The following is a 24,012-nucleotide window of genomic DNA, read 5'->3' as shown; positions in this document are numbered from 1 at the left end:
ACTATAGCACCTGCTCTTGAACTGAGGTTGTCAAGTGTCTGTGATTTTTTTTCTTTTTTTTTTTCTCCTCTATAGCAACAGACAGAAGTCGTCCAAGAGTTGGAGTACCAGATCAGTCTCCTCAACAATGAGAAGCAGAGCCTAGCTGAGCAGATCAAGAAACTGCAGAGGTGCGTGTTATACAAGTGTGTGTGTGTATATATATATATCTATATCTATATATATATATAAGTCAATCAGTCACTATATATGACTTGGTGTGACAGTGCCTAAAGTTGTTCTATGTGTCATATACTATATGTCAGTATTCTCTGATGCTGCTATGATTTCCACCAATTATGCAACAGTTGCATTCCATTACAAAAAAAGCATTCACCACTGTTGCTAGGATAAAATGAGAAGCATCCATACAAATCTAAAAATGTTTTCAGCACTGCAGTCCACATTATTACCATAACTGTGACCAAAAGAAGTCATGAGGTGGAGCCAGTATGGAAATATCCCCGAAGCGCCACTGCTGCATGAAATTACAAAAGAAGCCCTGCTCTGATACATGAGAGGAACTTGAAGAGTTCAAGCATTAGGTTTATTCTTCTTCCATGTGGAATCTTGAAATGCCACCATCAAGATTCAGACAAATTTGCTCTACCACAATCCAAAGTTGTTCCTGGCCAACTATTTTATGAATAGGAGTCATCCAGTGTTTTCTGACAGGCTGTCTCCTTCCATCTACCCCACAGTGAGATTCAGACACTGAAGCGGACTGTCTCCTCCTCACCTCCGGCCACTCTGGATCTGGGCTCCCAGAATACATCCAACCCCTCCTGCTCTTCCACCATCCCCCCCTCCACTGATCCTCTCTCTGGGGTATGTGGTCAGATTTGAATGTGAAATGCCCAGAGCTAATTTATGCCAGTAATAAACAGTATGTATGCACATTTCTTGATGTAGTTTCACTAACTAGATCTAGTCCAACCCTCAGCCCCCTACAGATAACGGCCAGTATCTGGACATCCGGGGTGTTTCAGAGCCTGAAACTGACCCAAACCCTCCCTCCACTCAGAACACATCACAGACCCACCCACAGTCCCACAGCAAGCTTAAGAGTCGGCCCCCCGTCCAGTTTGACCAACCAAACAGGTGAGTAGACATTCACACACAGGAAAAACTTTGAAAACGGGAAATGAAAACGATAATGAAAAACCAATGTAAATATTCAGAAACATTTATGATGTCTAACTATCCTGAACATTCTATAAATAAGAAATATACACTTGAAAATAGCAATGCTTCCGTTATACCTTAATATCTGTTCTCACAGATTTTGCTGTGTGGTACAGAAAATTACATTCAGTATATTTATTTCCTGTGGGCAAACCACCTCTATGCTGTCCAGTGTAGTTACAAAATTTATCCACAAGATGGAGGCAGTTATCAGTCTACATAGCCACAATGAACCACAGTATACAACGGCACATGTTAGACAAGTCTAAGACATGTCCTCTTGAGTAAAAATGTAGGATTTGGCACTGGCTTTATTTCCCCAGAGCACACAGCAGTTCTAGTGGGAATTGAACTTTGGACTTTTGGTCATGAATAAACATTTTTTTACCACTATCCCACCATGCTGTAGTGCATCAACTGGTGAATCATCTGGTCAAAGGAATACTGTGTTTCATTCATATCCTCACATATATCACTCAGATTTAAGTGCCGCTGTAATGTCTTGTGGCTGAACTTTATCTATCTATAGATTTTTTTTTTTTTCCCACTGACATACACGGTCTTGACATGGGAGAGTGGTAGCACTAAGCTCTCTGGAAGGGTGGTCCAGTCCAATCCTCAAATCATTCAGTGGTCAGCGAAATCTCCAGAGTTCTTGCGGAGCACAGATCAAGTGGTGCAGACTCCACTAACTGTTTTTGGTTATTTGCCCTATCCCAGGAAGTTATCCCCAGCCTTCCAGCAAGCCCTGCTGTCCTTCTGCAGAATGTGCTCTGATAGCCGCCTGGGAGCAGAGGTCAGCACACACACACACACACACACACTTAACACACTTTAATGCAGACATACAAACAGTACACTTATGACAACATACACAGTGTAACGCCCCTCTCGTTTTCAGGTGTCTCGTATAGCAGACAGCGAGGAGAGCGTGATGTTAATGCTGGGCCGCTGCCTCCCTCACATCGTCCCCAATGTCCTCCTCGCTAAACGAGAGGTAAATCCTGTTCAGCTGCTTCTCTTGCTCATCTTCTTCTCCTCTATGTACCCCCTTTCATTATTGTCATTATCACAGGTTCCTCTTACTGTCCAATAGATACACACACAGCAGCAAGGCTAAGCAGGGCGGAAATTCTTAAGGTGTTATGTGTAGCATTTTTATCAGTGACGCCTTAAAAACTAGGTAATGGTTAAGATATATTATGTCATTCATGTTTCAGTTTAGTGCCAGATTCTTCATTTTTCACAAATCTCATAAAACACTGGATGCTGTAGCTTCAGGCAGAAGTTTTCTTAGTAGCTTTTCTGAGCAGCATAAACATATTGAAGTAATTTTTCTGCTGATGATTCACACCATCTACTATTGTGAGAAAGATTTGGTTCTGTTTGCTTTGAAAGAACGCCACCCTCATCTTGGTTTGTGCCACAAGACATTCCCAAAATTCAACTAAATTGCAATGTAGTGTTCCACACATTGTAGAGGCTGTCAGTATTCTCGGCAGTGCCCTAATGTGTGTAATCTCTGGTTTGTTTATGATAATCATGCTAATGCCTCAAACTTCAATTGCTAATGCAACACTTATCACCTTTATCTTGTGGCCCTTTGCAGATTTGACTGCATCTTCTGCCAGCTGAGAGCTGATTAAGAGATTTGCAGCGCTAACAAGAGTAAACATGGGGCTTTTGTAACCTGCAAATACCCAGCTGACTTGTGTCTATCTATTGATTGAAAATTTCACCTTCTTTCATGATGGCGTTTGTTTCCACCGGTGTCATCATCTCCTCTAGTGTTTTGCCCCCCCCCCACACTCACGTTTGCTGTCCTTTTGCCTTCACTGGTTTTATTTTTATTCTTCTCTTTTAGTCTCACTCATTCTCTCACTCTCATGCATGCCTCTCCTCTAGAGAATGGTTGCGCATCTTTGCCAGGTGAGTCTTTCACGCACTCATCTGCATGGTTCTCACGTAACCAGACCAATGATATGTAACTAATGCCCAGCTCCTGTTGGTTACAACTGCTGTAACTTAGGCACTGACTTACCAGAGTTATTAATTTTTTTAAAGAGCAATAGCTCTGTCTAACAATTGTTATGTTATCTAGCATTGTCATGAAAGAAAATATGGAAATTCATTCCTAGCTAACGGAGCACTGAGAAACAAAGACCTAAGATATGCAGTTTTAGCCTTAGGTGGGTTATGTACTGTATGTCTCTTAAACCCAGTGTATCCTTACTCTGTCCTTTTTCTAATTGGTTCCCCATCTGTTTCAGTGGCTGCAGCTCTAATCATTGCCTTAATGGCTGCAAGTTTGGAGTGATTTTAATTAATCTGATAACATTTTTAGCAACGTATTTACAAGTAGCTTCATGCTGTATTTTAATAATTAAACCAAACAAATTTGTATTTTAAGTATTTGATATGTGGGGGATGTTTGTGTATGTTTTAATGTAAGTTGAATGTAAATTTCTTCTTAGGAATGAAGGAAGCAGATTAGAGAGTATATTAGGCAATAACAAAATATTACCAGCTATTATGCAGAGACACCTGGTGCTCTGTTTACACATAACTGACCGCATGCAATTTGTGTCTATGTGTGTCCGTGTGTATACAAATACTGTGCACTTGAATTTTGCACCCAGTGTTTAAACTTGATAAGAAATCAAGAAAAAAAGTGTATTGAAAGAGGTTAGTCTGGTTGGGGTAGTTCTCAGCCTGGCTGCTTTGCATATCGCCATGGTTATGGTGTTCTGATCAACCACAAACAGTTATGGAGAACTTAATCTCTTTGCAAAATCAAGAAAAACAAACTGAAGGCAAGAGTGGCAAAAAAAATAAGAAAAAAACAGCAGAGTATTGAGCCCTCGGGGTCCTACTTGAGTGGTGTGGACTTTGTACAATGTCCGTTATATCCACTAGCCATGACATACAGTACATAAATACGCGCAGCTGCTCCCATTTTCATCTTGCAAGTTCTCTAACCACCGCAAGCCTGGAGACACACCTTCAGTTGTTTGATTGTGCCACCCACTTAAGAACAAAAGGTGTTTGACTTGAAACGGCGGAATGATGTATTGAAGCTCTGCCTGCCACCTGGCTGTATTATCAGACACTGTAAATCATTAGACTATTCCTTCAGTACCCTGCTGCACTGTTGCTCAATGTGAAGTGTATTGTTTGTATAGCTCTGCTTTGTTTGTATTTTTCTTTTCTTTTGGTGAAAAAAAGCTTTATTTGTGGTCATTCCATACATAATTTTGTTCTTAATTACAGTCAATATACAGTAAAGAGGGGTGGGGGTGTTAAGGCTTTGGAAGTGGTATAACTATAAAGAGAGTAAATATAAGCCGTAATGACTGATTTCCTTTTTCTACTGGTCAGATAAACTTTTTTTTTTATGTTTTGAAAAGTTTAAATTTGAATGAAGCAATGAGACACAAACCTTTCAGAGATAAATAATAAGAAGACTTTATGCTTTAAGGTATTATAAAAGCCCAGATCCTTGAATGTAACACATTTGTTTCTCCCTGGTAATTTGAAGAAGAAAAAAACAAAATGTCCACATAGCTTTATATTCTGTTGTGAATGTTTTGTACTTGGGCTCTGGTTTCTCTAACAATGCAATAGAGAGTCAGTGTGGATAACAAATACTAGGAAAAAGACACCCACGGGGGACTTATGCATTCCATTTGATTATCTGTGTGTCAAAACAGAAAACAAAGTTTTATAACTTTTACTAACAAACAAAATGTTCATAATAAATGAATTATTAAATATTCATATGGTGGAATTTCAATGTAGGACATCAAAATCAACAAAATAGTTCTTCATATGGATGCAGACACTTTCACATGGTGACCCTTGTGCAGAAAAGTGCAGGAGCTCTGCTCTTTGAAATAAAGCATCAGGACCCCGGGCCTCTGGGTCCTGGCGTCGAGCTGTCCACTCTACCTGCCCACAATGTTTACCCAGCACTGGTCAGATGCTTAACCTCCTGAAGAAGTCTTCACATCAGAAGTTCACACAGAAATAGAACACGGTCAGCGTGGGTTCTGGCCTTTTAGATGTGTGCTCTCTATGAATTCATTTATTTGTTTTATCAGGCCAGTACTGTTGAGTTTCCAGAAATGTCTCTTTTGAAGATGTTTAGCATTTTCAGAGGTCAGGGTAGATGATTATTGAATGTGACAGTTACATTTGGCTGAGCTTAGTTAATTTTCAGGTTTTTGCTGCTTTTTTGACGCTTGAACTGACTTCACCCAAAGTGAACTAGTCATGTAACCACTTAAAATGACCATCTGATACTTAAATGTGATATTTTTACTTTTTAAAAAATAACCATGGCACTTACTTCAGAGGATTGGGCCAGTGTTGAGCGAGTGACTCATTACAGCCTATCTTTACCCAAAGTCTCTCTGTCAGGTCCATCTGTCCATCCAGTGTTGGGGTTTTGCTTGTTCGTCCAGCACTTGACAGGAAAATATCATATCTTCCTGGAAAAAAATAGAGTTTGGAAAAAAAAAACATATTTTTAACTCTGTATGCACTCTCTAATTTGGGTGTGTGTGGCGGGAATGTAGGGCTGACCACAATTTGGCCATGGAAGCCCTGTATCAAGGGCAGCTGAGCGCTCTCCCCTCTGGCTGGAAGGTCCATGAACTCTGTCTGAACTCTGGGATAGAGCTGTGTTTTTGCAAGGGGACTAGTGCATTATGTACATGTGTGTCTGTCTATATGCAGCTGTGCCCTGGTGTGTCTGGGCGTGCACATGCATGATTTTAATTTCTATTTTAATTTAAGTATGTGGCTCTAATTGTGTGTATGTGACTAGAACCAAATAAGTCAAGGAATAACACCAACAAGGTATTAAAAGGTAAGCATGTTTTCACCGGTGTTGACGGACTCCTGTTGGTTTCAGTGTTGACCCGCTGTGTTTTTTTTCCCCATTTTCTCTCTCCTAATAAAAGCCCTCTCCCCCCACTGCCGTCCCCGCTACTCCATAGACTTCCTGGCCTGCTTGACTGCTACGACCATCCTTTCCCTGTGTGTTGTAACCTCACGCTACTTTTGCAAAATCATCTGAACTGATGCAACTTGTCTATCTGTCTCTTTTTCTCGGTCAGGAGTTGATTCCTCTCATCCTGTGTACTGCCTGCCTTCACCCAGAGCCTAAAGAGAGAGACCAGCTCCTCCACATCCTCTTTAACCTAATCAAGAGACCAGATGATGAGCAGAGGTGTGTGTAGACCGTTTAACATGCATATAATTAACTATGCTGACTGGTCGACCTTTTAACCAAGACATCAAAGATACAGAGTGAAACTATGAGTTTATGCAGCACTTTGTTCTCATATGTTTCTCTGTGTGTGTGTGTGTGTGTGTGTGTGTGTGTGTGTGTGTGTTTCCAAAGACAAATGATCTTGACGGGGTGTGTTGCGTTTGCGAGGCATGTGGGTCCCACACGTGTCGAGGCTGAACTACTTCCTCAGTGCTGGGAACAGGTACAGTACATACACCGCAGATGGCCTGAGTTATTGAATATTTCTGCATTGCTTCACCCACACCTGCTCCAAAATGAAAATCAGCCGTTGACCAACCTATGTGCTACAATAGGTTTGCTCTGCCAACTATCTCCGACATCTCAGACAAAAGTTAATGATTGCTTTTCAATTGAGACACATTATCAATCAGTAGATAGTGTATCACAAGAGAACAAGACAGTGCTGTATATTAATATTTAATCACATAATTACAAATTCAGCTTGTGCATTTATTAATTCATGCTCTTTTATTTAAGTATTAGCATGACAAATTCAGATTTAATGAGTAAAATTCAAATGCAATCTCTGATTGCAGTAATTTTCATGGCATAGAAGATACGATGTGACATTATGTCACTTACCAAATCTTCCTGTGACACTGTATTTCTACTTTATGGGGCACGATATTAGAAATGCAGGTGCCTCTTGCTTTTATTGAGCGTACCATTGAGTGTTGTTGCAGTCACATGTTCTGATTCTGAAAATCACTGTTGACACTTTCACTGTGTCCCTGACGTATGTGATAGCAGTTTTGTTTTCATTGCCACCTGTGTCACCTTATGCAACACATTTTTTGATAAACAAAATCCGCTGCCATGGCAACAACAGCTGCCAGCAGTTTAGAGGCTGAGAATCTGTCTAGAAAGACAAATAGCGGTTTCCACAGGGTCAGCATGTTGATGATACTCGAGTTGTTTCCATTCCATGGTGGCTGCCCTCCTGTCTCTCTCTGTCCTCCTTTCAATTTATGTTCCTCTCTTTCTTTCAACATTTCTTCCTCTTAAATTGTGTTGTATTTCTCTGCAGATTAACCACAAATATCCAGAGAGGAGATTGTTGGTGGCGGAATCCTGTGGAGCCTTAGCACCATACCTGCCTGTAAGAGGATGTGTATACAGAATTAAAAAGGGCTGTGCATGTGTGTGTATAGATGAATATAATCTAGATTAAGTCTCTGCCTCTATTTCTTCCATTCTTTCTCTACAGAAGGAGATTCGTAGCTCCCTGGTTTTGTCCATGTTGCAGCAGATGCTAGCTGAGGATAAGGCTGACATGGTCAGAGAGGCTGTGGTCAAGAGTCTGGGTATTATTATGGGTTACATAGATGACCCTGACAAATACTCCCAGGTATGTATTTTTAGAGTAGAAAATGTATCAGAATTTGCTAACGCTAACACTACTTTCACTCTTACTTTTCAAGTAAATGTGCCACAAACAGCTACCAGCTTGCATGTAGGTGTTATTATTGCTGCAGCATTTTGCAAGAATTGTTCTCGCTTGTGAAACCGTGTTGCAACAACCATGTGGAAATTACAGTTAAATAACCGTGGGTTTAATATCGCTGCTTCTCTACAAGCTAGCGGGTTAGTCTTTACACCTTTCTTTTGTGCATGTGTTTGTCAGGGTTTTGAGCTGATGCTGTTGTCACTTGGGGACCCATCAGAGCGGGTGGTCAGCGCAGTCCATCAGGTCTTCATCCCTGCCTTTGCTGCCTGGACCACAGAGTTGGGCACCCTGCACACTGCACTAATCCCTTCTCTTTTGGCACGCATAGAGAAGCTACTTCTGGTAAGTGTTCGTTCTCTTTACATACATGTACGTGCGCATGCCCGTCATTTCCGGGCCCGTATCTTGGAGTTCTTCACTTCTGCTGTCATCATCGCTTTCTCCTCTGTTCCTACCTTTTTGTAGCAAGGAGAACATGGTCTGGATGAACACAAGCTTCACGTGTTCCTGTCAGCCCTGCAGTCTCTCATCCCTCCTCTATTTGCTGTGGTGCTGCAGAACGCACCCTTCACCAGCAGAGCCAAACTCCATGGAGACATACCGGCAATAGAAGGTAGGACAACTACATACACACAAAGGTCACCATTAGAAGAGATTCACTCATTCTGATGATGTGTCTTTGTCCCCGCAGTGACCCGGTTCCCCAGGCCAGCTTCTCCCCTCCAGGATGTGGCGACCATCATAGGCAGCAGGGAGATGCTGAGTGCCCTCCTGCTACTCTACGACCACCAGCTAGAGCATGAAGGAACCACCGGCTGGGACAGCCTGTTATGGGTTGTCAACCAACTGTGAGAAAACACACACCCATAAATAAACAGTTACAATATGCATGGAAAAAGATGCACACATGTATGCACAATTCAAACAAAAAGCTTTGTACATAGTAAAAAAAAAAAAGTAAACAAACATGCACATAAGCTGATTTCGACATGTATAATCTGTCTCCAGGCTTCCGCAGCTCATAGAGATCGTAGGTCGCATCAACGTGACATCATCAACCTGCGTCCATGAGTTCTCTCGCTTCTTCTGGAGGTTCTGTCGCACCTTCGGCAAGATCTTCACCAACACTAAGGTAAAGCCAAAACCAGCAACTTTGGTTCTTAGATAGACATGTGTTCTTAGAGTTGGAGTAGTCTCTCTCACTTCAGTTAATCTCAGCCCCACCCCTCCACCCGAATACGCAAACATTTAATCCCCGTTTACAAGTGCACCATATTCCTTTTGCTCCAATTTCAGTCTTTGAAATTTATGTTAAATGTATACATTATGTAGTGCCCTGAAAAAGTCCCACAATAGAACAAAAAATATCACCAAAAGTCTCACAAAGCATTGCTCGACCTTTTGCTCCTGAGATGACAAATATGTAAATTAAGTTTTGCGATACTACGCCCCCACACAGCTGTTGCTACTTTATTCTCAACAGTAGAACACAGAGTGGACTTTGTGTTTATCAGGCGTTAATTGTTGAGTCCAAGAGCAGTGGTTGTAACCACATTTTCTCTCTGTGACCTTGTTAAGGCTCTCATCAAAAACCCATCTGAAGTATTAGATGCTTAAAATAGCACCTTACAGTGAATGTCAAAGGCATTTATAAATAATTTTGTTTATCCTCTTGACCTTTCAGGTTAAACCACAGTTCCAAGAGATTCTCAGACTATCTGAAGAGAATGTTGGTGAGTGCAGATCAAAACTACACAAATATGTGCAAGTGTTGCAAGATTTTCTCAGCTCTCTGAAGAGAGTGTTGGAAGGTGGAATTCAGACAAAGACGCTGTTGATGTAAACAAGTTATTTGGAGTCAGTTATGGGTGTTCCCCTCTTTTTTCTTTTCATTCCGGACATGTTTCTGTAGTTATAGGACATGCTTGGTCTCAGCTGGCTGCCAAGTGATTTAGCTTTGGTATTGTGGTCATTTATGAAATGTGTTTAGTGTTGAGGTCCAGTCTGTGTTTAGGTCATTGTGACCTTACATTGCAATCGTCCTATCCAGTAGATTTTTTGTAAAACCGCAATGATTTAATGAATGCGGTTGACACATTGTTGCAGACAGAGTCATGTTATCAAATGCTGAGCACAGTTTGATAAACTGTATCCTGTTATGTTCTATTGTATCTTGTTATATTTTAATTATTGATGAAAATTGATGATAATTCACATGATATTAATAGGATAAACACAGAGTGAGAAGAGTGTGAGTGTAGCATCTTGACTCATAGTTGTGCATAGAGGAAAATGTCAATCTCAGAAAAGGTGAAGATGACAATATGTGTTGCTGCAATTAATCAGCAGCATCAAAAGACTATAATACAATGCAACCGCAAGAAAGAAAGGTCATGGCTTGACACAGCAACATGTTAATGTTTGCAGCTGGATTTTCAATGTAACATTTCTTTTGACCTACTTGGTGTTGTTTTCATCCGTGTCAGATGCCTCAGCAGGGAACGGTATTCTCACCAAAGCCACAGTCCCCATCTATGCGACTGGAGTGCTGACATGTTATAACCAGGTAACTTGTCAAGTGCCTTGTCCGATAAGATCTATATTGATAAGTCATTTAAGTTATTTCCTCTGTATAGTTGATTGTTTTTTTATATACTTAGAAATTACCCTTGTTCTCTCTTGTGTTATAGTATTTATTTATTTACTTATTGGAACCATGAACAGTGTTAAACATAAATGTTACCATTTGATGTACTGTACCAGAGTTAGCTTATAGCTCAGCAGGTCACAATTAAAACATATAACAGCACAATAACAAACAGTACAAAGCAAAAAAAAAAAACCCACAAAGGACACATAATAGAAAATACAATGCGACACATTCAGCTAATGTATGCTTGTCAAATTGAAAGCAAGATCATGAGATAAACTGTGAAGTCAGTGGTTACAGAGTTTAGTCAAGTGTGAAACACAAAACACACCAAGCAGCCACATGTTTTTGTTTTTAATGTAGGTTCACAAAATGATGTGACACTTGCAAAACAAAGTGGAGCGCAGGAGCGCTGTGTTAACCTTCAACGCAAAATGTCAATATAAGATATTTAGGACAGCCTGATTACTCACTTGTTTCAACTGCAGCCCGACTGATTTGTAGAAAATAACACACATGTTTACATATTCAAATGCCAGATTTAATTTTTAACCTTTTCACTATATATTCATGTCCGCATGATGTTACTGATGTACACATCCGTCTGTTGCAGGAGGAGGATCGAAAGTTGTTAGTGGGTTTCCTGGAGGATGTTATGACAACGCTGTCCCTGTCTCATGCACCTTTGGACAGCCTAAAGGCCTCCTTTGTGGAGCTCGGGTGAGACACACACACACACACACACACACACACACACACACACACAAATTGACCCCCTTATGGCTTGTGACACAAAAAATTCACCTCTTAAAAATATGACTCACTGTATGTTGACAGGTTTGTCTGTCACAAAATTGAATCACGATTAGAAAATCAGCTATCAGTCCCCAAAATTTTGCAGACTCTTTTTTTTTTTTTGACTTTTTTTTTTTTTTTTTCCTCTCTCTCTTTTCAGTGCCAACCCAGTGTACCACGAATTGTTGCTGACTGTTCTGTGGTACGGTGTAGTTCATACCTCTGCGCTGGTGCGGTGTACTGCAGCAAGGATGTTTGAGGTACAAAAAAAACACACACACACACACTCACTCAGACACTGTGTTGACCTAATCACAGATTCTTAGATTTTTGATCAGACATAATTTACTTTAATGCTACCTAAAATGTGCCATTGTTGACAAAATTGTTCTTTTTAAAAATTGTGTTAAGACATAAGAATAAATGACAAAAAGAAATGTTACTTTACTGCAAATTACCAGTAGAATATAACATGGCTGCACAAATATAGATGAAATAGTGATCCAATTAATTTTTTCTGTATTTTGATTATTTGTAATTATTTAATCATGGCCTTATTATGAGTTAAACTTGTCTTGTGCAATCATACATAATTTTGCAGTATATTATAGATTCATCATATTAACCTTTTTGCTGTACATGTGCCAGCTCTGCTTGCTATTGCTGCTGTTTAACATGCATTTAATGTTTAGCTGCTCTGTTCTACAAGTGTGAGTAAAGACTCCTAGAACCCCTGTAGCACTAATCAGCGCCCTGGTTCCAACTGTACGACTAGACCCTCCTAGTGTTTACACCAGACATTTCACTGTGCGCTGGTCTCAAAACCGACTACATAAATATCTGCAGCATGTCAGAGAAAGGCCAAAGTCAGCAACCTGAAAGATAGTCAAAAGAGTTCAAGGTCTGATCCTTTTCAGTGTTGTTGGAAAGTGTAATTGAATCAGAAATGTTTTCTCATGAACGTTTTTTTTTTTCGTTTTTTCAGTTTTTCAGGTCTTGTGGAAATATAATACTAACAGTGTTTTTAAAGGGAGACTGCCATTTCCCTGTTTTCTCCCTATTTTGTTCCACTGATTGCATCCCCTTTTAAACCAGTTTCCCAAGGTAAAATTCCTGGCCTAAGCCATGGGAAACAACCACAATAAATCACACCTCCCTGTCCTTTGAGATCTGTGAACACGTTCAAGTCAAACGTTGAGATGAGAATATATGTGTAACAGTGGAACCAGGCCTATGAATGACCTAAACTTTGGGGGAGGAGGAGTGGTAGGCTGTATCCATGTTCCCCCTTGTTCCTTTACTGTGAAGTACTTTCCCCACACACCTCACTGTCACCATTCCATAGTGTTTAGCTGTCCACCATTGTCAAAACTGTGGGTTTAAATGTGGTCTTCTACCACAGTTCCCAGATCAGATTAGCATACTATCAGTTATTTTATTGATTTTAAAGTGGATGAAATCATAATCTGACCTGGAGTCTGTGGAAAGAGCCCACAGCTTTATGCTCACCTTACTGTAACGGTATTTGTGCAGTTTTTAGCATTGTTGGCTTTGCCATTTCTTCTGCATACCTGCGTGTGCATGTGTGTGTGTGTGTGTGCGTGTGTATGTGTGTGTGTGTGTTATGTGTGTGCGTGAATGTGTGTATACACACGCTTGATACATGCAGTGCCGTTCCGTGCCTTGCAGCTATAGTTCTTGTCATTGTATATCACTTTCTTCCTATCTTTTTTTGTGTTTGTTTTTTTTCTTTTTCCCTCCCCTTTCTGTTTTGCTTTTTTTTTTTTCTTTCTTTCTTTCTTTCTTTTCTCTCTATCTATCTATTGGCGGTGTTGCTCGCTCTTGTCCCAATGCCCCGCCTACCTCTGTGACATCACGGCTGGCTCTGTCCAATCCGATCAGCTGCTGGTGAAGGGGGTGAATGAGACGCTGGTAGCTCAGAGAGTGGTGCCGGCTCTCATCACACTGTCTTCCGACCCCGAAATGTAAGTGGAACACCAACAATAAACTGCGCCGCGTCTCTCTCCCCCCTTCTCTTTGCCGCCTGAGAACTATCACACTGGAACAAGTCTGTGACTGCCAGGAGCAAATTCAACGTAACTCTAAAATAATGTATAGTAATATCGTGATAATGATTTAAATTTACAATTTTATGTTCTTCAGATTCTCCGGTTAAATTTCTAAGATTGCTTTATGCTTCATTTTGTTCTCTACCTTTATTACAGTCATAACCAAAAGGCTTAGTTGTCAGTGGTTGTGTGGAAGTTGCTCCTGTATAGGATCTGGCTTGGCCGTGAGGTGGTTCATCAGCGTAACCACTGTTAACACTAACAATATGCATGTCTGCATCATCAATCTGCAACAATAATTCATGCCAGCTCTCGTCGCCTCATCATCAGTCTGCAACACTAACCGTTATTCACTCATGTTGCGTCTTCTGCCAAATCTGTGCGTGCACATTGCCTGCATGCGGCAATAACACAACCCCCAGCATGCTCATCCGTAACCCGTCCCCCTCCTCCTCTTCCTCCCCACCCCACTCCGTTGAAGCAGGGCCCCTCCTCCTCCTCCTCCTCCTCACCAACCCGTCAACCAGCGGTTGGTTTTCACCCCGACTTTCTCCGTTTTTCCTGTCACTCTATTTTTTTTCCCCTCTCTCTCTCTTCTACATCATCCCCCCTCTCTCTATCTTTCTGTCTTTTCCTCGATCTTTCTCCTCTCTCTTTCCCGCTCTCCTCCTGTCTCTTGTCTGTCTATACCTCCTCCCACCCTGCCTCTCCCTCTCTCTCATCCTGCTGTGTGGTGGGTTTGCAGTTGGTTCTCCGAGGCATGAGTGAAGCATTAGTAGATCGCCGGGCGGCTCCGGCCCTTATAACTCTGTGCAGTGGGCCTGAATTGTGAGTCAATCAACACAAGAAAACCTTTCTGTGAACATTGTCATTTTGTGGGCTGCATCCTTACAGTGTCCAGCAGCGTCTACCTCACTGAGCTAGAATGGGTATAAAAAAAAAAACCTTGTGTGAATATCTAGCTGATGTGGCAGCTTCCTCAACAACCACAAAAATCCAGTGGAAAGGGAAGTAAGAGCCTGTAGTCATTCGTGTCTCTTCCTGTATCCTGTCTTCAATATCCACTCATCTGGAGCTAGTGAGCCATAATGATTGGCTAAACATTTGAAATTGGATGAGTACTTAAATCTTTCCTCGTGTCACACATTTTATGCTTTTCATTGCAGTGTGAACAGGGGACAGACTTGTAGCCATGCTTTGACAGTTATTCAGAGAAAACCTCTTTGATCTGCTAGTGTATATCCAGCCCTCATGTCTGTTATAAGACAAGATGATGAAAGTAGCAGCAACACTGTTGGAATGCAGCCCTTTTCACCTCATCAGTCTCTGTATTGAAATACACATGCTAATGGGCACACACTTGTAGACTCAACTTATATTGATTTTTAAATCTTAACATGTGTTCTGGGGGGAGGAGGTGGGGGGGGGGGTTGCCTTGATTAATTTTAGCATGAGGACCACAATCTGTGGAGTAAGAATGAATGCTTAGAGTTAGAATGAGAAATTGATTTTTAATCTCCAAATTCCAAGATGGCCCATGTGTATCTTTCGATCTTTCCTGCTCCTACTGACAGCGGAATGATTATCTAACATCACCCATTAACCTTGCTTACCGCAGTTCATACCAGTCAGATATTTCTAATACGCATCATCGTGTTTTGCATTATTTTTGATTTGCTGTGCCTTGACGATCATGAATTTGAAAAGTAAATGATCGCTTTGAATAGTAAGTAATCTCTTTTATTTTTGGGGATTGTCAAGAGTTATACAGTACTCAATTGTTAATGAATAGATTAAGTTATAAAGTAGGAAAAAAGGCAGACAGATATATATCTTGGTCAAATATCTATTGCAAATTTTTGCTATTTTTGCTTGTCATCATGGAATCAGATACTAGGACAATAAATACCGAGCCTACCAGTTAAAAAGCAAAGTCAACTCTCACAGTCTTCCCAACTTGCGGCTGTTGGCAAATATAATTGAACTTGTCATTTTATGCAGCTGGCATCTATAGTTCATTTTTGATATTTTCTTTGAATTTCACAGCCTCTGGTCATGTAATAATGTTAGTTTGGCCCGACGAAGACCTGTAGTTGGTCGAAATGTCTTTAATAAAATCAAAAGGAGCTGTGTCTGCAGTGTGTAGGTACTCTCTTTGTATTGTAAATTTATGGAATAATTTAAGCAAGTCAGAGCTTAAACTTGGCAGCACAATACACGTGTTTCAGTCATTACTGTGGTTACTGCCATGTCATCACTATGTAATCACTGTTTGGACAAAACCTTGAACAATGTGTTAACCTAAGTAGACCTATTTCATTGTGGTTTCAGTATAACTGCTTACTGGGAACTTGATGTGCCATTATAATCGAGAGTTTGCGTAAAATGCATAGCTTCAATCAATATTTAAAACAGTTACCAGCATTATTAAAAAAAAAACATCTGAAAATGATATCAGAAAACCTGATGAGTACCTCCCTAACGATGTCTTAACATGAGGCCATCTGGTGATTCAAACATGTAGAAATGAACCTGATAAATTTTTACAGAGAATATTTGACTCATTCGGATTCTTTGCCAAAGACGCACTCATGGAGAAACTAGTAAAAAAAACAACAAAAAAGACACAGTGGCTATGAATGGTGAAACCATTATCTTGCTTTCCTGCTGTTTTTAGCTCTGTGAGGATATCCACTATTCCTGCCTTCGGTACCATCATGGAGACTGTCACACAAAAAGAGGTAGGAAACTACATGTCAGACCGTTCACATGACTCATGTGTTTTAATCAAATAATCTAAAAATACGTTTTTAACTACTGTCAAATGTCTGTGCATGTGTGTGTGTGTAGCTGCTGGAGCGTGTCAAAATGCAGCTGGCATCCTTCCTGGAAGACCCTCAGTATCAAGATCAGCACTCTTTACACATGGAGATCATCAGGACGTTTGGAAGGGTCGGACCCAATGCAGAGCCCCGCTTTAGAGATGAGTGTATGTAGAAGACAGACATTTATTTTTTTTTAATCTCTGCAATAAAACCATGTCTAAACTCTTTAATTCTTTCTCCAGTCGTGCTGCCACATCTTCACAAGCTGGCTCTGGCTAACAACAGCCAGGCGACGGAGAGTAAGAGGATTGATATCGCCACCCAGCTGTTCGAGGCCTACAGCGCCCTCTCCTGCTGCTGTATCCTTCTATAGGTTATGATTAATAAGGTCCATAGGAATTAGCATACAGGATATTAATCAGCCTGGATTTCCTTTTAATGGGAGGACTGTTATTTGTTGTCCACATACTGGTAGCAGTTTGACCTTATGGAGAGGTCAGCTCACTCATGCTTTTTGTATCTGCTGCATGTATTTCCAAATGATTTACCAGAAATCAACATCAAGGGTTGGCTAGGGTTCATGGTTAGCTTTCATAACTGTGAGTCAAAGGGAAGGCTGTTAAAATAACTGTTCAGACGCTAGCTGCACGGGTCAGATGTGCTCCTGATCATGCCTGTGTATCTGTATGGTGTGTATCAGCGTGGCCCCGGTGCCTGAGTGTGTGTGGTTCAGTGTGTGTGTTGGCAGAGTTTGTCTGTCATTTGGCAGGAGGAGAAAGGGAAAATAAGCTGCCTCCATTTCGGGGCTAGAAGTAATTACAGGGTTGGTTAAGCAAAGGAAAGGATGAGAAAGAAAGAGAGAGAGCGGAGGAAAGGAACTGAACATCAACGTCAATCCTTGGTTACAGTTCCCAGGATGGATCTCACGTTTACATTACCTCTGCCTCTGCCTCTGCCTTCTTTCTCCTCTTACTATTTCTCCTTTCTCACACTTTTTCCTCTCTCTACTCCATCTCTCATCTGCTACCCCACCCACTTCCAACACACACACACACACACACACACACACACATACAGAGGACAGCTGGTCTGAGGTTCATTTCTGTGGATCTTTGTCAGGCTGTGATTTCACAGTGCAGCAGTATCCAGGAGGTATAGGCCTAACCTCAGAGGCTTTACCTCCCAGTGCACTCTTTTCTCTTGTAATCAGTGCGACAAGCTCTGAAATTGTACATTCCCATATCTAAAAATATAGATGCGTTCGCTCTGTGTCCCGTACAGCTTCACTGGCTGTGACAGGTGGCAGAACACATGCAGTCCTAGTTGAAGGAAGAGCGTTGAGCTGGAAAGTTTGTGTCAACCTCCTATGGTGGAGTTTGCCATATAGCAATACAGGGACTTTAATCATTTTAATGTAAAACTTTAAAATTAACTCCACATTTCACTTTCTTAAACCTGCGTGGCAGCCTGGATGGTGACGAGTTAACGTCTTTTCTCGCTGCGTGCATTCAGTAATGTGTTCATTTGTGATGCTGCAAGGTGCTTTAGTTCGAGAGGTTTTCATCCAACCTTGACTTCCTGCACAGTCATTTCCGAGGAGGTGATGGTCAACCACTTCCTACCTGGCCTCAGGTGTCTCCGGGCCGACATGGAGCAACTCTCACCGGAGCATGAGGTCAGCAGACGCAGACATGCGTCCACGCTCGACGCGTACACAGGGGGAATTTCATGCATATATTCAGACGCTGATGATATCAACAGACGGGCAAACTCACTCACTCACTCACATAGTACAGTATCTCACCAGCGTTCTTCGGCCAGACTGTCTCCTTTTTTGCGTCTCTAACTCCTAGGGGATCTCACATAGTAATAGCAAAGACAGACAGTCTGACTCTTTACCTCATTCTCAGACACACTCATACACACACCTCTACTTGATTTATTTGTGTCTCAGAATCTATTTCATGTGAGCAGTTTCCCGAGGTGACTAACGATCAGCTGACTGTTTTCCTCTCTGCAAATCCATTCTGTCTGTTAAGTCAACATACTTCATTCAAATACGAGAATTCTTTTTCCAAACTGAGCGAACCGTCTCATTCAGGAGTTGACATGCATTAACACATACAAATACTGTCCTTATTTTGTCATGTCGGGACTGAGCTAGGCTAACCTCACGTGCTTTGTACCAATCCTGTAGTTAAAGACAGTCATATAAGTGTCATACAAACAGCATTGCATTTTGTGCTTTGTGAGGCTAATGTTTCAGCTAAATCTGTCTCTTTCTTTCCCTCTGCAGGTGATTCTGAGTTCTATGATCAAAGAGTGCGAGATCAAGGTGGAAAACAGAGGAATCGCAGATGCACAAGGGTGAGAACAAACACACGGTCCCATTCCCACCATCACAGCTTCTGAAATGATTTGCAAAGCATTGTTTTTTTTTTTTTTTTTTTTATTGCATGGGAGGCAGTGACAGGAACAAGTGATGGCTTGAAAGTGGTAGTTAAGAAGAAAAAAAGAATCAAGATGGGGGGAAGAAGTTGTCCTACTGTGAGGAGAGGGGTCATTTTAACAGTACTGGGAGTGGGCCTATATTGTGGCTTTATTCCCCGGAGGAGAGGAGAATGTAGGAGTATTGTAACCGCGCTCATTATGTGGGTATCTTCACAGAAAAAGAGAGAGCAGAAAAATGAGAGGAGTTGTTTTGGTAAAGCTAAGAGAGCTGGAACACCAGCCACACTGTGGGTGTCTTTTTAGAAGATGTTTCTCTCATCTTGTTAACATGTGTTTGGGGTTCATTAAAAAAGAGATGTAAGTGTGTGTGTGTATGTGTGTGTGTGTTTCCGCATTTGTGTGTGCACATAAGCTCAGATTGTGGGTGTGTTCCCCAAAACCCTCCATTAAACTCTCGAGGTTAAAATCTCTGTGTTTGTGCCGAGAGATTTTTTTGTTCCTCTTTCATTTTGGTCTGTCAAGTCTTTCCTCAGCTTCTCTCACTATAATGGATGAGATGGATCTTTATTTTTATAGCGTGTATCTTTTAAGAAGTTTTGACCTTGAGGAATGTAGATTTTTTTCCCCCCAAAGTTTCAAGCCTCATTTAATTGGTTAGATACTTCCTGGTATGAAATATTACCCAAACCCTGATATTTGTTGCTCAACATCAACTTAATGACCTTTTGAACTTGCGTCACATAACTTGTGCTCCAGTCTTTTAAATCTCACTTTTTAATGCTCATACACATCTCTTCGGAAAAGGTTTCCTCCCTCCCTTCCGTCTCCTTCGTGCCATTAAACATTCTTCTAACAAATTCCTCAGCGGCTCTCGCACGCTAGAAATGATCTAGGAGACATGTGATCATGCACACGGAGTCTGAACTCCCGAAATTCATTGATTTTAGATTGCCGCCTGCGCTGAGACATGTTGTTTGTCCTTCTGTTGAGCAATATAGCAGCTTGGCAGAAGGCAGTAACGGCTCCGTTGTCTCAGTCTGACTCCTCGCTATCTCAAAAGAGGAACTGATGGAGCCGTTAGACTGTAAAAATCAGGAGGGCAAACAGCATTTCCCTTCTGAAGTGGAGTAAAGGCTGTCTGAAGCTTGTCAACAGATAATGGGTGATAAGAAGTGGGCGATAGAGAGATTGTTGGCTAAAATAACCTAAATCTTTATATATTCCCCCTTATTGAGGATCTTTTTTCATACTATGGTGCTTTTATTTATGGCTGTCCTTCACTCCGTAGATGTTAAAAGAGCTTAACCTTGTTACTTCTTTAAATTCAGCCTGTTTTTGTCGTGTTTTTTTTTCTATAGATCCATGTCCATTGCATCCAGTTTGGTGGGTGAGGATGCCAAGACCAAGTTCCTGAGCAAGATGGGTCAGCTAACCACCTCGGGCGCCATGCTGGCCAACGTCTTCCAGAGAAAGAAGTGATGCTGCAACACACTGACTCGATCGACCGCTGTACATCTACAGTAACTGACGACCCCGCGCCGTCTTTGGGAGCATTTCATTTTTACTGGAAAAAGCATTGATTCAGCTTAACATAGATGAAAATCGAGTGTATTGTTTATTCATGTTAAAGAGATGAAGGTTTGCTGACAGTTTTGTCATGACTTGATATCAAACATCCAATACAGCGGGACCACCTGCTATTTAAAGAGCAGCAATGTTTTTTGCAGTGAAAGCTGAGGTTTTCCACTCTGCTCATACCCTCTCCTTAATTCTTAATCGTGACGAAAGCCTCGTCGAGGACTAGGGATTTGCTTTTATGAATCAGTGTCGTTAACGTTTCATTTCAGAAAGAGGAGAGAGAGCAAGAGGAAGAAACCGAACAGTATTGAGATTCACCCAAAGTGATTTAAAAGGGACGCGTTTCCTGGACATTTCTGGACTTCAAAGTTTCACCGAATTTCATTTAATTTTAAGTGCAAAACACGTTTGAGAGAAGAGCTTCACTCGTGTCTTGGAAAGAAAACTCTGAGCACGGCCTGCTGGATTTCATTTAGGATTTTTAATGGGCGTCATTTTGGAGCAAAGGGTTCTAGGAAAGTTTGCATTAACTTGCATGTCTGAGTGAAATTATACTGAAGGTTTGAACCACAAAACAGCTCTCAGAATGCCTCTGTACAGTGTGTCTGTATGGCTCAGAAGTATCGCCTACTTGAAGCTATAAAAAAAAAAAAATGTCTTGCCTTTATTTCTTCAAGGTCTGTCTGGTTTCTGTTTTGATAGCTTCTATTTTATAACTTATTTATGTCTTAATGAAGAAGAAACATACTTTATTCCAACTTCCAAAGAAATTTGCACTTCACTTTACTATTTGTTTGTTTTTGTTTTAATTCAGTCTTATACACATTGAACATTATCACTACTGTTTATGAATTTCTTTTTTGTTTATTCATTTTGGCAATGTGAAGTTGAAGAGAACACTGATCATAATTATTCCCTCTCTTGTCCGTTGCATCTTGTCTCTCTGTGTTGCAGTGTCTCTGATAATTGTACTGTTTTTTTAATTTCTAAAGTGGGTATTTGGTTCTCGTTTTGTTTTTTTTGTTTTTTTTGGATATGCTCTAAGACAAACAGTAAATAACTGTATCATACACTGAACTGAAGAGGATGGTACTCATTATGTATATTTGAATTTGGTGTCATGGTGTAATAAAAGATGGAGATCAGTTGTGTAATTAAATGTACTTCTCTGGACGCCTCATTGAACGTTTCTTGGTGTATGTGTATGCGATGAATGGAAAGCCTCCAGAGTTCTGATTATGGTTAAGTGTCGACAGGTGTTGGAGGTAGTAAAACAAAGTCATTTCACAGACAAACACATGCCTCTGCTGTCCCTGCCCCTCACGTCCAACTCTTTGATGTGAGCTATTGTCTGCTTAACACAACAAACCAAAGTCCATGGTATGGGACATTCCCAACAACTTACCCCAAATAAATCTAGAAATAAAAGCTCAGATGTGTCATCAACATTACACTGTCTCTCAATCGATTTAAATCATCAAAACGAGACAAGGATTCTCTGCCAAAGAAGTTAGATTTTAACAGCACAATCTATCTTTTAGTGACAAGAAAAAGCAAGTAAATAAACAGAAAATGTGGTTAAAACTTCAGTATTATCACATTTTGCACAGTTCTGATTGACCTGTAGTGGAATCTAGTACATTGATTTGTGTTTAAAATAGAAATAGGTTAAGCAGGCCTGTGGAGTCATGCTCATTTTATGGTTGAACATTACATGAGTTAACTAACACCCTTGATAAAGAACATAATTTGCATATTCAGGCTAATATTCAACCATCATCACTGATAACTCTGCAGGTGGACAAATAATTGATACGCAGCAGGGGCGTAACTGGGTGGCATGGCAGCATTGTGTGCGTGTGTTTGTGTCTCGTTTCTTTGTGGGTGTGCCTGCGTGGGTCCGTGTGTGTGTAGATATGTGTGCAGAGCCACATGCCTCGTACATGATTTGCGTTCAAAGTGGATACTTGTTCTTTGTGTCCAAACAGCCCTCTGCTATCCAAGCCTGTGTGTGGCCATGCAAATATGTGTACCTGCATGCACATCTGCATGTGTGATCCAGTATTTTCTGTGTGTTTATTTGCATGTGTGTGTTCAAGAACGCTCGTTTGGCTTTTTATTAGTGTAGAAATGGCGTCAGCCGGCAGCTCTTACTCACAAGAGGGACTTGGGTGACTCACAGATCACATCTGTTTCCAAAGAAAGCAGAAGCAATGCAGATCCAATCCTAAAACCACCGGAACATGGTGGCTAAGATTTAATGTTATTATTCCACTCCGTTCTGCGTGTATGCGAGGGCCAAGTGCATGTTTTTCTACCCTGTGTCTTTTTCAGTGTGTTCAAGAGAGACGGTGCCTAACCCTCGAAGCTTCCTTCCAAAATTATAGTACCACAACAGACTGTGGCTGTTTTCTTCTGTGGAATGAGTGTGTCTTACATTAATGGGAACCATTCAGCAGGCCTATATCCTGTGTATGTGTGCATTTTTGTTTATATGAGCTGTTTGGAGTACTCTTCCTTCGTGAACTTTGACTTGTAAGTGATGCTAAGCAGCACGACCCACATGATTACAGAGGTACACGGTCTTTGCTCGGAACCAGGTTATTTGAAGTGTGATGCTTGTAAACCAGCGTGGTGTCCGCCTGCAGTGGATTTACATTTTTATACATCAAAACAAGCTGCATCATAACTTCTGTGTTTGAAGTGGGGGTCTAACAGGGATGTCTTTATGTGTGCACTTTAGTTTGGTTGTTAGGGAGTGACCTTGGTGTGAATATTCAGAGTCAAGCTGAGGTTTCTGATTGCTACAGTAAAAGAGTCCAATCTGACTCTTTAATTGCTACTGTGCAAGCAGCAGAGGCCCCACCACAAAACAGCTTCTCTCAGCATGTTTTTACGGGAAGAAGGGGAGAGGGAGGACAAAACCCATTACCTTCACTGGCTCAGCTTAAAATCCTTGTTTTACTTCCTCTTTCCCCTCTGTTAAACAGCTTATTAAGAGTCTTGTATTTATCCACTTCCATTCATTGTGGTGATGATCAGAGGATGAGTTGAATCTCGGTCATACATTGTTATGCATTTGCAGGATAATTTGTATGCTCATGTTTCTGAAAACATCTGGAATGTCATTACTTCAGAAACTGTAACAATGTGTGCTCACCACTAAAACAAATATCTGAATAATTGTTTTAAAGTAGATGTGTTTATCTCTTTTCAAGGATCAAATTTCTTTGCATCTTTTTTTCCCTCTTCGCCTCTCTTGTGCCGAAACACCCCTTAGCCTTATCCATTCCCATGCAATTTAATATTTGCATAACTGTCACCTTGAAGAGAACATATTCTCCACTCTGTCAAACCTTCCCTCTCTTGGCTCGCCAGAGTAGGCTGGGCCCAATCTTTCATGCAAATTCAGAGGGACATATAACCAGTGTTTTGTTTTTTTTTTCTCACACCCTTCCCTAAGAGCAGAGAACAACTATTTCCTGGAGGCAGTCACTAATGCTTTTAAATAAATGACTTCTGTAGACTGTAGATATGGTCATGGCTGTTCCAGCAGAGCCCACGCTCCAGGAACTATGCTGGAACTGGCCTACTCACTCCCATGATGAATGGCAAATGTAGGAAGTGAAATCTATGAAAGTGACCACATGTTTTGC

General features: G+C 41.0%; 1 protein-coding gene across 4 annotated transcripts in view; it reads left to right on the top strand.

Annotated features, from left to right (window-relative positions):
• Window positions 1-21,536, top strand: part of relch (RAB11 binding and LisH domain, coiled-coil and HEAT repeat containing) — a 34,748-nt gene extending 13,212 nt beyond the window's left edge. Inside the window, exons 7-30 of one of the 4 annotated variants that reach the window (XM_042398878.1) lie at window positions 76-170; window positions 741-867; window positions 1,064-1,140; window positions 1,945-2,020; window positions 2,126-2,221; window positions 6,345-6,457; window positions 6,632-6,722; window positions 7,569-7,640; window positions 7,749-7,889; window positions 8,166-8,330; window positions 8,454-8,601; window positions 8,680-8,836; window positions 8,997-9,120; window positions 9,673-9,721; window positions 10,475-10,554; window positions 11,252-11,358; window positions 11,594-11,693; window positions 13,336-13,418; window positions 16,180-16,243; window positions 16,353-16,491; window positions 16,570-16,686; window positions 17,914-18,002; window positions 18,624-18,694; window positions 20,137-21,536. In XM_042398878.1, coding sequence (XP_042254812.1) covers window positions 76-170; window positions 741-867; window positions 1,064-1,140; window positions 1,945-2,020; window positions 2,126-2,221; window positions 6,345-6,457; window positions 6,632-6,722; window positions 7,569-7,640; window positions 7,749-7,889; window positions 8,166-8,330; window positions 8,454-8,601; window positions 8,680-8,836; window positions 8,997-9,120; window positions 9,673-9,721; window positions 10,475-10,554; window positions 11,252-11,358; window positions 11,594-11,693; window positions 13,336-13,418; window positions 16,180-16,243; window positions 16,353-16,491; window positions 16,570-16,686; window positions 17,914-18,002; window positions 18,624-18,694; window positions 20,137-20,257 — 2,502 coding nt within the window. In that variant the 3' untranslated portion in view covers window positions 20,258-21,536. Of the gene's footprint in view, window positions 1-75; window positions 171-740; window positions 868-982; window positions 1,141-1,944; window positions 2,021-2,125; window positions 2,222-6,344; window positions 6,458-6,631; window positions 6,723-7,568; window positions 7,641-7,748; window positions 7,890-8,165; window positions 8,331-8,453; window positions 8,602-8,679; window positions 8,837-8,996; window positions 9,121-9,672; window positions 9,722-10,474; window positions 10,555-11,251; window positions 11,359-11,593; window positions 11,694-13,335; window positions 13,419-14,247; window positions 14,331-16,179; window positions 16,244-16,352; window positions 16,492-16,569; window positions 16,687-17,913; window positions 18,003-18,623; window positions 18,695-20,136 lie in introns of those variants that run through there. The other 3 variants (XM_042398877.1, XM_042398876.1, XM_042398879.1) reach the window with 3 other exon arrangements.
• The last annotated feature ends 2,476 nt before the right edge of the window (window positions 21,537-24,012 follow it).

This window comes from Thunnus maccoyii, chromosome 21 (genome assembly GCF_910596095.1).
Source record: "Thunnus maccoyii chromosome 21, fThuMac1.1, whole genome shotgun sequence".
In the NCBI taxonomy this organism is placed as follows: domain Eukaryota; kingdom Metazoa; phylum Chordata; class Actinopteri; order Scombriformes; family Scombridae; genus Thunnus; species Thunnus maccoyii.
Note: the sequence above shows the minus strand (reverse complement) of the source record. Positions and strands in the feature narration are given on the sequence as shown.